An 11,905-nucleotide genomic window follows, 5' to 3' on the forward strand; every position below is an offset into this window, starting at 1 on the left:
GGCGCTATCTTGAGGTGGCGAAAGGCTCTATAAGAATGCAAGTCTTTCTCTTTTTAAGCTCTGTTGGTTTTGATTTTACTTGAACATTTTCAATTGGTAAAACGTTGGTCCTCGTCCCAGCCGGTTATAAACCGGCGCTGGGAAATGCTGTTGCAGCTATCAAAGGGTTAATTTAGTCCTGCCGGAGTCCTCCAATGAGATGGCGAAGTGGAGCTAGAGATCGGTTACATCAAACTGCACTCCTGCCTTTTCACCGGATACAGCGAAAATTCAGAAACAGCACTGGGCTGGAGTGTGGATTTAAGCAATGGTAAAAGCAGACTCTCTGAAACAGGAGCAGTTGGCTGCTATGGGGAGACTCTTTTGTGTCAGTGTGTTTGCAGGTTTTCGTGCTGGAACCGAAGAATCAATGTGCGTCTTTACGCATATCGCTTGTTATCTCTCAACTGAAACAATGCACAGTTATTTCTCTTGCGCCTCCTCATGCTGAATATAAGCAGAACTTGTAAGGCTGGGATCCGTACAAGGTGTGACAGTGGAAATGGCGAGTTTTCAAACAAGTACCTGGCTGAAATGGCAAGTGCTTATCCTTATTATATCGACTTGCGTTTGGGATCTTATCACTGGGCAAATTCGGTACTCGATTCCCGAAGAATTGAAGCACGGGGCGTTTGTTGGGAATATTGCCGACGATTTGGGATTGGATGTCAGGGAACTGTCCGCTCGCAGGTTTCACATCGTCCCGGGTCCCAACACACAGTATTTGGAGGTGAATCTGGAGAACGGGGTTTTGTTTGTGAACGAAAAAATGGACAGAGAGCAGCTTTGTGACCTGAGCTTCAGCTGTTTTCTGCATTTGGAGATTGTGATTGAGAGCCCACTCGAACTATACCGGGTGGAAGTGGAAATACTGGATGTGAATGACAATTCTCCCAGTTTCCCGTGGCGCGAGTTCCGCCTGGAGATCGCCGAGTCTGTGGCTCTGGGGGCGCGTTTCCCGCTTGAGAACGCCTATGACCCGGACGTGGGCACCAATTCTCTGCAAAGCTATCGGCTCAGTCCCAACCAGTACTTCACCCTGGAGGTGCAGACTCGCAGCGAGCGCAGCAAGTTCCCGGTGTTGGTGCTGGAGAGGTCCCTGGACCGGGAGGATCAAGCGGTTCATCAGATGGTCCTGACTGCTCTGGACGGCGGGCTCCCGGAGAGATCCGGCACCGCTCTGGTCATCATCACGGTCCTCGATGTGAATGACAATGCCCCGGTTTTCGATCAGGCGGTGTACACTGTCTGCCTTGTGGAAAACGCTCCTAGGAATACGTTAGTGATAAAACTTAACGCCACCGATTTGGACCAAGGCTCGCATGGAGAGGTGACTTATTCCTTCAGTAACCATGCGCCGGCCAGGCTGCGCCAGCTATTCCGGGTAGAGCCCCAAACGGGTGAGATTCGGGTCAAGGGGGTGGTAGATTATGAAGAAGCAAGGGTTTATGAGATCTATGTCCAGGCTAAGGACAAGGGGCTTTATACGGCGGCGGTGCACTGCACGGTGGTTGTGGAAATCATTGACGTGAACGACAATGCTCCCGAGGTGATCCTCACTTCAGTGTCTAGTCCCGTCCGGGAGGACGCTTTACCGGGGACTGTGATCGCTCTGATCAGTGTAACGGACCGGGATTCTGGGGAGAACGGAAAAACCCGCTGCCACGTCCCCGCTCACCTCCCATTCAAACTGCAGTCATCCTTTAAGAACTATTACACTCTGGTCACTACTGACCGGCTGGATCGGGAGAGTGTGCTGGAGTACAACGTTAGCCTGACTGTCACCGATTCAGGCTCCCCTCCCCTTTCCACTGTCAAAACCATCCCGGTGAAGGTTTCGGATGTGAACGACAACGCGCCCCGGTTTGCACATCCGTCCTACACGGTGTATTTGATGGAGAATAACGCGCCCGGGGCGTCCATCTGCTCCGTGTCCGCCCTGGACCCAGATCTTGACCAGAATGCCTATGTGTCCTACTGCATCTTGGAAAGTAAAATCAGGGGGACCCCGATATCCACTTACGTTTCCATCAACTTAAACACCGGGAACCTCTACGCGCTGCGCTCTTTCGACTATGAGCAGCTCAAGAATTTCGAGGTTTTGGTCCAGGCTCAGGACGCGGGTTTCCCGTCGCTTCACAACAACGTGACAGTGAAGGTGATCATCCTGGATCAGAACGACAATGCCCCCGAAATCGTGTCTCCGTTGCCCCCGAACGGCTCGGCCGAGATGGTGCCTCGATCCGCCGATCCTGGCTACGTGGTGGCGAAGGTATCGGCTGTCGACGCCGATTCCGGCCAGAACTCCCGGCTCTCCTACCAGCTCTTCCGAGCGACCGACCCGGCTCTGTTCAGCATCGCCCCGTTCACGGGGGAGATCAGGACCAGCCGCCGCTTTGAGGAGCATGACGCCCCCAAACAGAGGCTGGTGGTCCATGTCATGGACAATGGGAAGCCACCGCTTTCCACCTCGGTCACCATCAACGTGTTAATAGTCGACAGTGTTCCGGAGACCTTCTCAGACTTAACCGAGAGGCCCCAGAACATTGAATACTTCTCCGATTTCAACCTTTACTTAATCGTCTCTCTGGGCTCCGTCTCGTTCGTCTTCCTGGTGGCCATAATCGCCCTGGTCTCCATCAAGTGTCACAAAGACAGACACGGCACCCTTGGCCACCGCTGCCCTCTCAGTACCTGTTGCTCCCGCGGCCGCGCCAGCTGCTGTCTCCGGAGGGAGCCGTCGGGAGACGTGCTGAACAACTCGCACACAAACTTTCCGGTGCCGCCCAGTGTAAAAGCCCCGCCGAGTTGCATGGAGGTGGGCGGCAGCCGCTCGCTTTCCCAAACCTATTGCTACAAGGTGTGTTTGAGTCCCGAATCGGCTAAAACGGACTTAATGTTCCTTAAACCGTACAGCCCATCTACAGCCGCTGGGAATAATGTGAAACCTGCTAACCCCTACGTGACTGGGTGGAGAAGGCAGATATCAGATGGGGCGAATCTAGGCAGTAACGGGTCCAGTGAGGTGAGTGATGGCATATGTTATCAGCCATTGAATTTACACAATTGGAGACATTCGCCATTGGGCATAATTAAACTTTCAGTTCCCTATTTTAAATGTGGATTAGTTCACAGCAGATATTACGGTTTATTTAAATAGCCACCTACTGCAGGCATTTTAGGGGTAGAATTGTTACTGTTCTTGCTGCATTTATGCAGCAACCCGCCTAACGCCTGGGAGTTACCTCTGGCACCAATTTCGTGGCGCTAGCTAAATGGGAAATCATTGATTGAATTGTGCGATTAGTAGACCACAGAGCGCCGTAAACGGGTTATTGTCACATCTGGAATGATCCATAACCTGTGATTTATCTTTTTCACAGGTTTCAGGTCTCCATGGTGCGTTGTTCATTCCTTGAACAGGAATTAATGAAGAGATCCTTTCTTACGCAATTTTCCCAGTGTAGTGCAGGAATATAGCGCTCACAGACTTATAACAGTGAATTCAAAGTACTCTATCTCTCACGGCCTGCCGAAAATTATTTCTACCACGAATTAAAGCTGCGTCTAGACTACCTACAGTAAATTAGAATGTCAGGGACACGGGGTCTAAGAAGCCCAGAGCAAATCTGATAAACAGTATTTAATTAACTGCATCAAAGGGAACAGTCCTGTACAGAACCCCTTTGAACTGCTTTGATAACTTCCAGCAAAAAAAAATGTTTTAAGCAGATTGATAAAACAGCTCCGCAATAAAATGATCAGAATTGCTTAAGATCAGAGTGATAAATGCAAACTATTTTAATCACTGGCGTTCAAATAACACCATCACAGCCCTTGAGGTGGCGTGGAATTAGATTCATTTTAACTCTTTGAAGGCTTGCAGTTGTGATTTCAGTATCAGATATTTAGGATTTGACCCCCCTTCCCCCTTCCCCACCCCCCGCCCCCTCCTTCAAGGCGAACCATCAATACCAACAACCCATGGCAAGTACTATAATTTCGGGCTTCGTTAGGAGCATCTTCCTGTTGCAGTACAGAAATGCGATAAAAAACATTTTGGTATGAGAGAGGGTTAATGTATAGAAGAGAATAACACGGTATTTCTTAACAATTTGCCCAGAGCTAAGATATAAATCATCCATATGTAGTAACTTTAGAGAAAGGGCATTTCTGCCAGAGATGCACACGGACTGGTAAAGGGTAAGTCGAAGCAATATGACCGTGCCTTTGATTCATGTCAGATACTGTTTCCTCACTCTCTCAGTACGCCAGCGGCGATGTGTAAATCAAAAACTGCCCTTTTCGGCGTAGGAGCCTTTTTCTATTGATTAAAGCACTCTGCCCTTCAACTATTCTCGTTATTAAAAGTCTGAAACTGCACCGTTCTCCCTTCTGTTAAATCAAGCATGTCAGGTTTTTTGGCATTTAATTGGAACTGGACTTTTTTTTAGAGTGGTTAATTCTCAGATTGTTGACATTTTCCAACTGAAATATCCCAACTCCTTATAATAACACCATGTTCTCCATGTCCATTGCACGATGTTCTACATATTCATTGCACGTTTCCTGACGATTATACCGTTTTAGAGCCCGAATGTGTACATATTTCTTGCAACTCGAAGAAATCACCAGCCAGGTTATCTGAAGTTAGAGAGCTAAAATCGAGCATTGTGAATGATATTTGCACAACATTTGAAATACATCTCCCGGCTCACAATGTGCTGTCGGAAATTTGCTATATTGTGTCTTTTTTTTAACGCGTTACTTTCACCTAACTTCACTTCAACAGAAATCAGCATTTCAATTAACTTCATTACGAGCACACCTGCAGTTGGGAGTATATTCTACTACGCGATTCTTTGTAGCCCAATGCTTCGTGGGAAGGAGCTACACTGCAGAGAGACATTGGAACCAGGGCCAAGTAGCATAGTAATTTTGGAACCTGTGATGCACAGCATAAGGCAATACTCTGTTGCAATTGCACAGTGCTCTGTTAACGATTTTTTTTTCATTATACAGTACAATCCCACAGTGCCAAAAGCAGTTCAATTGCCTTTTTATGCTGTGCAGTTTTATTGCATTTTGAGATTTCGGAAATGGAGTTTCTAGGGCCAACGATCACAGTTCCTGTGGGTTATAGCGGTGTGGTTAATAATGTTATATTTGATGTATATACATTATTCAAGGATGGCTCTATATATATTTCTGTTATGTGGCTATAGATTAATAACTGCAGCAGAGTGCCTCAGACAATGTGTACCACTATGATTCGAGGTCAAATGAGTAGAAATGCTGGGAGCTGGTTGGTGTATACAGTATGGCCTTGATTGGTATGTTATTTTGCTGAACCACCACAGGGGAGAAAAAGAATATTCTGGTTTTTAGTAATTTTTTAATATTGATTTATCACCATGTTTTGCTCTTGTGACTACTTTGGGTGGTGTAAACAGCCAGCCAAACAGTCAATATAGTCAAACATTTTGCACAACAAAATATGGTCAAATTCACAGTTGATACTAAATGTAGGGGCATAAAAGGTCAATCATATTTCATAATTCAACAGAACCTGGACAAAATATGTAACTGGAAAACATGAATGGCAAATAGAATTCAGTACAATGGAAGAAAGTATTTAATTTACTCAACAAGGTACTAAACTAACCAGGGGAAAGGCTGCAAGAGATCTGGAAGTAGTGGCTGATTCAACTGTATAACCTGTCCAAGTCTTGCAGAGTAACAATTGACAAAAACAATCAGAATTCTGGGGATTGCAGTCAGTTTTGGTCATTGGAGTATATGTAAACTCTGGAAAACAGTTCAGAGAAGGGCAAAGAGGCTGATCCCTAATGTCTGAGGACTGATTATAAGTAATGACTAGCTAGGAATCCACAGGCTCTTCAATTTTTAAGGAAATGGGTGAAAAGTGATGAGACAGCAGCACATAGAGCTACCTGGTATGTACATCACAGAAATAGGCCTTTCAGACTAGCAGGTCGATAGTGGCAAAGATTAGTGGTGAACCAGAGGATTGGGAAAGTTTTAAAAACCAACAAAAGATGACCAAAAAAAAGAGGGAGGAAATGAACTTTGAGGGTAAACTAGCAAGCAATATAAAAATGGACAGTAGGAGCTCCATTAAATGTATAAAAAGGGAGACAGAGGCCAAAGTGACCATAGGCTCCTTAGAGAATGAGGCTGGGGAAATAATAATGGTGAACCAGGAAATGGCAGAGGAGTTGAATAAATACTTTTCATCAGTCTTCACGGTAGAAAACACTAATAGCATTCCAAAAATGCTAACTAATCAAGGGGAAAACAGGGGGGAAGAAATAAAGACAATAGCTATCACTGGAGGAAAAGTACTAGGGAAACGAATGGGCTAAAGGCCATTAAGTCCCCTGGACCTGATGGGGTGCATCCTAGGAAAACAAAGGAAGTCACTACAGAGATAGTGGATGCACTGATGGTAATCTTCCAAGAATGCTTAGATTTTGAAAACGTCCCAGAGATTGGTTAGCCACAACTGGAGTACTGCATGCAGTTCTGGTCACTACATTATAGGAAGGATGTGAGTACACTGGAGAGGGTGCAGAGGAGATTTACCAGGATGCTACCTGGGCTGGAGGGTCTGAGCTGTGAGGTAAGATTGGATAGACTGGGGTTGTTTTCCTTGGAGCAATGAAGGTTGAGAGGGGACCTGATAGAGGTGTATAAGATTAGGAGGGGCATAGGTATGGTGGATAGGAAAGCACTTTTTCCATTAGTGGAGTGGTCAATAACCAGGGAGCATAGATTTAAGGTAAGAGGTAGAAGGCTAAAAGGGAGTTGAGGAGAAATTTTTTCACCCAGAGTGCGGTGGAAATCTGGAACTTACCGCCTGAAAGGGTGGTTGAGTCAGAAACTCTCATAACATTTACGAAATATTTAGGTATTCACTTGCATTGCCATAGCCTCCAGGGCTATGGGCCAAGCGCTGGAAAATGGGATTAGTGTAGTCAGGTCTTTGTTGATCGGTGCAGCCACGGTGGGCTGAATGGCCTCCTTCTGTGCTGTAGATGTCTATGAGTCAATGGAAAACTGCCAATGTTACATCCATATTCAAAAGGGAGGAAGACAAAAACAGGTAACTATGAGCCAGTTAGCTTAACAGCCATCATTGGGAAAATGTTAGAGTCTATTATAAAGGATGTAATACCAGAGCATTTAGAAATACATAATGTAATCAAGCAGAGTCAGCATGGCTTCTTGAAGGGGAAATCATGCCTCACAAATTTTTTAGAATTCTTTGAAGACGTAACAAACAGGATAGATAAAGGGGAACCAGTAGATGTAACATATTTGGATTTCCAAAAAGTTGTATTTGTTTGGTTTTTAAAATTATTTCATGGGATGTGGGCTTCGCTGCTGGGCCAGCATTTATTACCCATCCCTAGTTCCCCTTGAGAAGGTGGTGGTGAGCTGCCTTCTTGAACTGCTGCAGTCCATGTGTTGTAGGTACACCCACAGTGCTGTTAGGAAGGGAGTTCCAGGATTTTGACCCAGCGACAAGTGAATGAATGGTCATATATTTCAAAGTCAGGATGGTGAGTGACTTGGAGGGGAACTTACAGGTGGTGGTGTTCCCATCTATCTGCTGCCTTTATCCTTCTAGATGGTAGTGGTCACGGGTTTGGAAGGTACTGTTGAAGGACCCTTGGTGAATTCCTGCAGTGCATCTTGTAGATAGTACATACTGGTGCTACTGTGCGTCAGTGATGGAGGGAGTGAATGTTTGTGGATGTGGTGCCAATCAAGTGGACTGCTTTGTCCTGGATGGTGTCAAGCTTCTTGAGTGTTGTAGGAACTGCACTCATCCAGGCAAGTGGGGAGTATTCCATCACACTCCTGACTTGTGCCTTGTAGATGCTGGACAGGCTTTGGGGAGTCAGGAGGCATATGATTCCTAGTCTCTGACCTGCTCTTGTAGCTAAAGTATTTATATGGCTAGTCCAGTTCAGTTTCTGGTCAATAGTAACCCCCAGGATGTTGATAGTGGGGAATTCAGTGCCATTGAACATCAAGGGGTGATGGTTGGATTCACTCTTGTTGAAGATGGTCATTGCCTGACACTTGTGTGGTGTGAATGTTACTTGCCACTTGTCAGCCCAAGCCTGGATATTGTCCAGCCCTTGCTGCATTTGGACATGGACTGCTTCAGTATCTGAGGAATCACGAATGGTGCTGAACATTGTGCAATCATCAGTGAACATCCCCACTTCTGACCTTATGATGGAAGGAAAGTCATTGATGAAGCAGCTGAAGATGGTTGGGCCTAGGACACTACCCTGAGGAACTCCTGCAGTGATGTCCTGGAACTGAGATGACTGACCTTCAACAACCACAACCATTTTCCTTTGTACGGGGCATAACTCCAACTAGTGGAGAGTTTCCCCCCTGATTCCCATTGACTCCAGTTTTGCTAGGGCTCCTTGATGCCACACTCGGTCAAATGCTGCCTTTGTGTCAAAGGCAACCACTCTGACCTCACTCCAGGTGTTGTTCTCTTGTCTATGTTTGAACCATGGCTCTAACAAGGTCAGGAGCTGAGTAGCCCTGGCGGAACCCAAACTGGGCACTTTGATAAGGTACCGCACATAAGGCCACTTAATAAGTTAAGAGCCCATAGTGTTGGGGGTAGTATATTAGCATGGATAGAGGATTGGTTAGCTAATAGAAGACAGAGAGTTGAGATAAGGGGGGAATTTTCAGGATGGCAACCTGTAACTAGTGGAGTGCCACAGGGAACAGTGCTGGGGCCACAATTATTTACAATATATATTAATGACATATTAATACAAGTTCAGCAGGTAATAGGGAAGGCACATGGAATGTTGGCCTTTATTTTAAAGGGAATGTGGTGTAAAAATAGGGGACTCTTTCTAAAACTATACAAGGCACAAGTTAGACCACACCTAAAATGCTGTGAACAGCTTTGGTCCCCTTACCTAAGGAAAGATACACTGGCATTGGATACAGCCCAGAGAAGGCTCACTAGGTTAATCCCAGGTATGGAGGGATATTCTTATGAGGAAAGGTTCAGTCAGTTGGGCCTGTATTCATTGGAATTTAGAAGAATGGGAGGCAACCTTGTTGAAACGTATAAGATTCTTAGGGGGCTTGATAAGGTAGATGCTGAGAGACTGTTTCCCCTTGCAGGAGAGTCTGGGACCAGAGGGGAAATACCCTCTCATTCACTTTATTCTTTACTAATGACAAAGTCGAGTAGAAAATCTGTCAGGCTAGTTGATAGACAGAGCAGAACAAATGTGGCTGCATGTGTGACACTCCAGAACCTGCTTCCCAAAGGAGAGCGATCCAGGATGCCTGAATTCAGAGGGGTACATTGGGGTAGGGAAGTGTGAGGAAGATGGCTGCAAGAGTTAATACACATTGAAGATCCAGAAATCTTGGAAAAAATGTCACAGAATAGGCAGACTTGAAGAAAGCTGCCAATGTATGAATACCTAACAATTCTGAAGATGGCCTGAGTGCCCTGACCATACAACAGTTAATCTCAAACTATTACACATTTACTGCTGCTCCATCAAATCATTCAACCCTACAGATCTTTGAATGCTTATCACGAATGACAATGCTACAGCATGGCAAACACTAAAACTGAAATTTACCCTGAAATTCTCGTCTCAGTGGCATTTTAAAAGAAATACAAAACAAAGACTTATAACCAAACTTAGTGTTGTGACACATGCTCATTTACACACACACATGGTGACATAGGATAGGTGCTTGCAGTGTCATAATACATGCTTGTGGAACTTCCAGTTCCTCAAAACTACTTTCTATGTTTATAGAAGATGGTGCATAACAAGAAGGGGCAGGCCATCATGGAGAAGGTGCAGAAAACCTCACTATTAACAACACTTGCGGATGTTGCTGATCTCAGACCCAACATTAAGTAGGAAGCTAGATGTATCCCCAGAAGCTAATATTACTAGCATTCTTATCTTGTTCTGTCATTATTCACTTGCACTCACATAGCTGTTTACTTATTAAATTATACACAGTATTTTGCCACAGTTGAAGGGCTTCCTTGTGGATTTTAATTCAGTTTTTAATATAGAAACATTGAAGATTTACAGCACAGAAGGACACCAATCAGCTCATCGTATCTGTGCCAGTAAAAAAAAAAATGAACCAGCCTGATCCAACTTGCCAGCTCTTGGCCAGTAGCCCTGTATGTTAGAACACTTTAAATGAATATCCAAGAATATTTTGTATGGAATGATGGTTTCTGCCACTACCACTTTTCAATCAGTGAGTTCCTGACCCCCACCACCTCTGGGTGAAAACATTCCTAAGTCCTCTCTAATCTTTGTACCTGTGAGTTTAAATCTACCCCCCCCTCGTTATTGATCCCTCCGCTAAGGGAAATAAATCCTTCCTATACACTCTATTCAGGGCCTTTGTAACGTTGTACACCTCAGTTAACTTTCCCTTCAGCCTTCTCAGTTCCAAGAAAAAGAGCACCAGCCTATTCAACCTTTTCTCAATGTTAAAACGTTTTATTCATGGCACCATTCTTGTAAATCTCCTCTGTACCCTCTCTAGTGTGTTCGTATCCTGTATTGTGATGACCAGAGCTGTACTCTAGCTGTGATATAACTAGTGTTTTATACAGTCTAACATAACCTCCCTGCTTTTACATTCTATTGCCTGGTTAATAAAGGAAAACACCCAGTGTGCCTTCTTAGCTACCTTTTATTGACCTCAAGAAATCTATGAACATACATTGCGAGCTCCCTCTGTTCCTCTACACTTCTCAGCATTCCTTGTTTGCTCTCCCCATATGTATTACCTCTTGCTTTTTCACGTTGAATTCCATTTGCCATTTTACTGCCCACCTGACAATCCATTGACACCCTTCTGCAGTCTAAAACTTACTTCCTCACTATCAACCACATGATCATCTGCAAACCTCTTAATCATGCACATACATTTAAGTCTAAATCATTAATGTATACCATGAAAAGCATTTACCTAGCACTTGAGACTTGTGGAACCCCACTGGAATCTTCCAGTCACAAGCTCCCTTATCCCCTTTGGTTTCTGCCACTGAACCAATTTAGAATTCAACTTGCCACCTGCCCTTGGGTCCCATTGGCATTAAATTGCTGGAAGTGTCTGCTATGTGGGACCTTGTCACAAGCCTTGCTAAAATCCATGTAGGCTATAACAAACATGCTACCTTCATCAACTCTCCTTGTTATTCCTCAAAAAACTCAATCAAGTTAGCCAGACTTGACATTCCCTTAAAAAAATCCATGCATGTCCGTGATTAATCTGTGCCTTTTAAAATCACAACTTATAACGTCCCTCTGAACTTTTTCCAATAATTTACCCAGCACTGAGGTTAGGCTGACTGGCCTGTAATTACTCAGTCTATTCCTTCTTCCCTTTTTAAACAATGGAATGACATTAGCTGTCCCACAGTCCTCCCAGACCATGTGTCTAGCCAGAGAGGATTGCTTCTCTTGGCAGCCTGGGAATGATTTCATCTGGGTCTGATGATTTAGCTCCTTTAAAATCCATTAATATTTCCTCTTTCACTGTGTTTTTCCCATCCAATATTTCACACTCCTTCTACAATGTACGTATTGTCCCCCACACACAAATGACCTTTTTGTTCTCTAATCAACCCTAATCTTTACTTAGTCATCCTCTTGATCTTAATGAATTTATAAAACATCTTTGCATCGTCTTTGATATTACTTGCTATTGCTTTCCTAATTTCCTTTTTAAGTTCACTCTTGCATTTTTTTATATTCCTTTAGGTTTTCTGCAGTATCGAGCTCTTAGTATCTGA

The 11,905-nt window shown here is 44.6% G+C and overlaps 1 protein-coding gene across 1 annotated transcript; it reads left to right on the forward strand.

The window, feature by feature from the left end:
• Nucleotides 1-526: 526 nt before the first annotated feature.
• LOC144685357 (protocadherin-10-like) lies at nt 527-3,458 on the forward strand. The gene is made up of 2 exons (XM_078549765.1): nt 527-3,064; nt 3,423-3,458. The coding sequence occupies exons 1-2, from the start codon at nt 542-544 to the stop codon at nt 3,456-3,458; spliced, it is 2,559 nt and encodes an 852-aa protein (XP_078405891.1). The 5' UTR covers nt 527-541.
• The last annotated feature ends 8,447 nt before the right edge of the window (nt 3,459-11,905 follow it).

The sequence above is a fragment of the Cetorhinus maximus genome, chromosome 10 (assembly GCF_964194155.1).
Source record: "Cetorhinus maximus chromosome 10, sCetMax3.hap1.1, whole genome shotgun sequence".
Classification (NCBI taxonomy): domain Eukaryota; kingdom Metazoa; phylum Chordata; class Chondrichthyes; order Lamniformes; family Cetorhinidae; genus Cetorhinus; species Cetorhinus maximus.

Excerpts from the sequence above, each read along its gene's own strand:
- LOC144685357 (XM_078549765.1), top strand. The coding sequence starts at position 542 with ATGGCGAGTTTTCAAACAAGTACCTGGCTGAAATGGCAAGTGCTTATC. Across the intron at positions 3,065-3,422 it reads GCAGTAACGGGTCCAGTGAG|GTTTCAGGTCTCCATGGTGC; the intron begins GTGAGTGATGGC and ends TCTTTTTCACAG.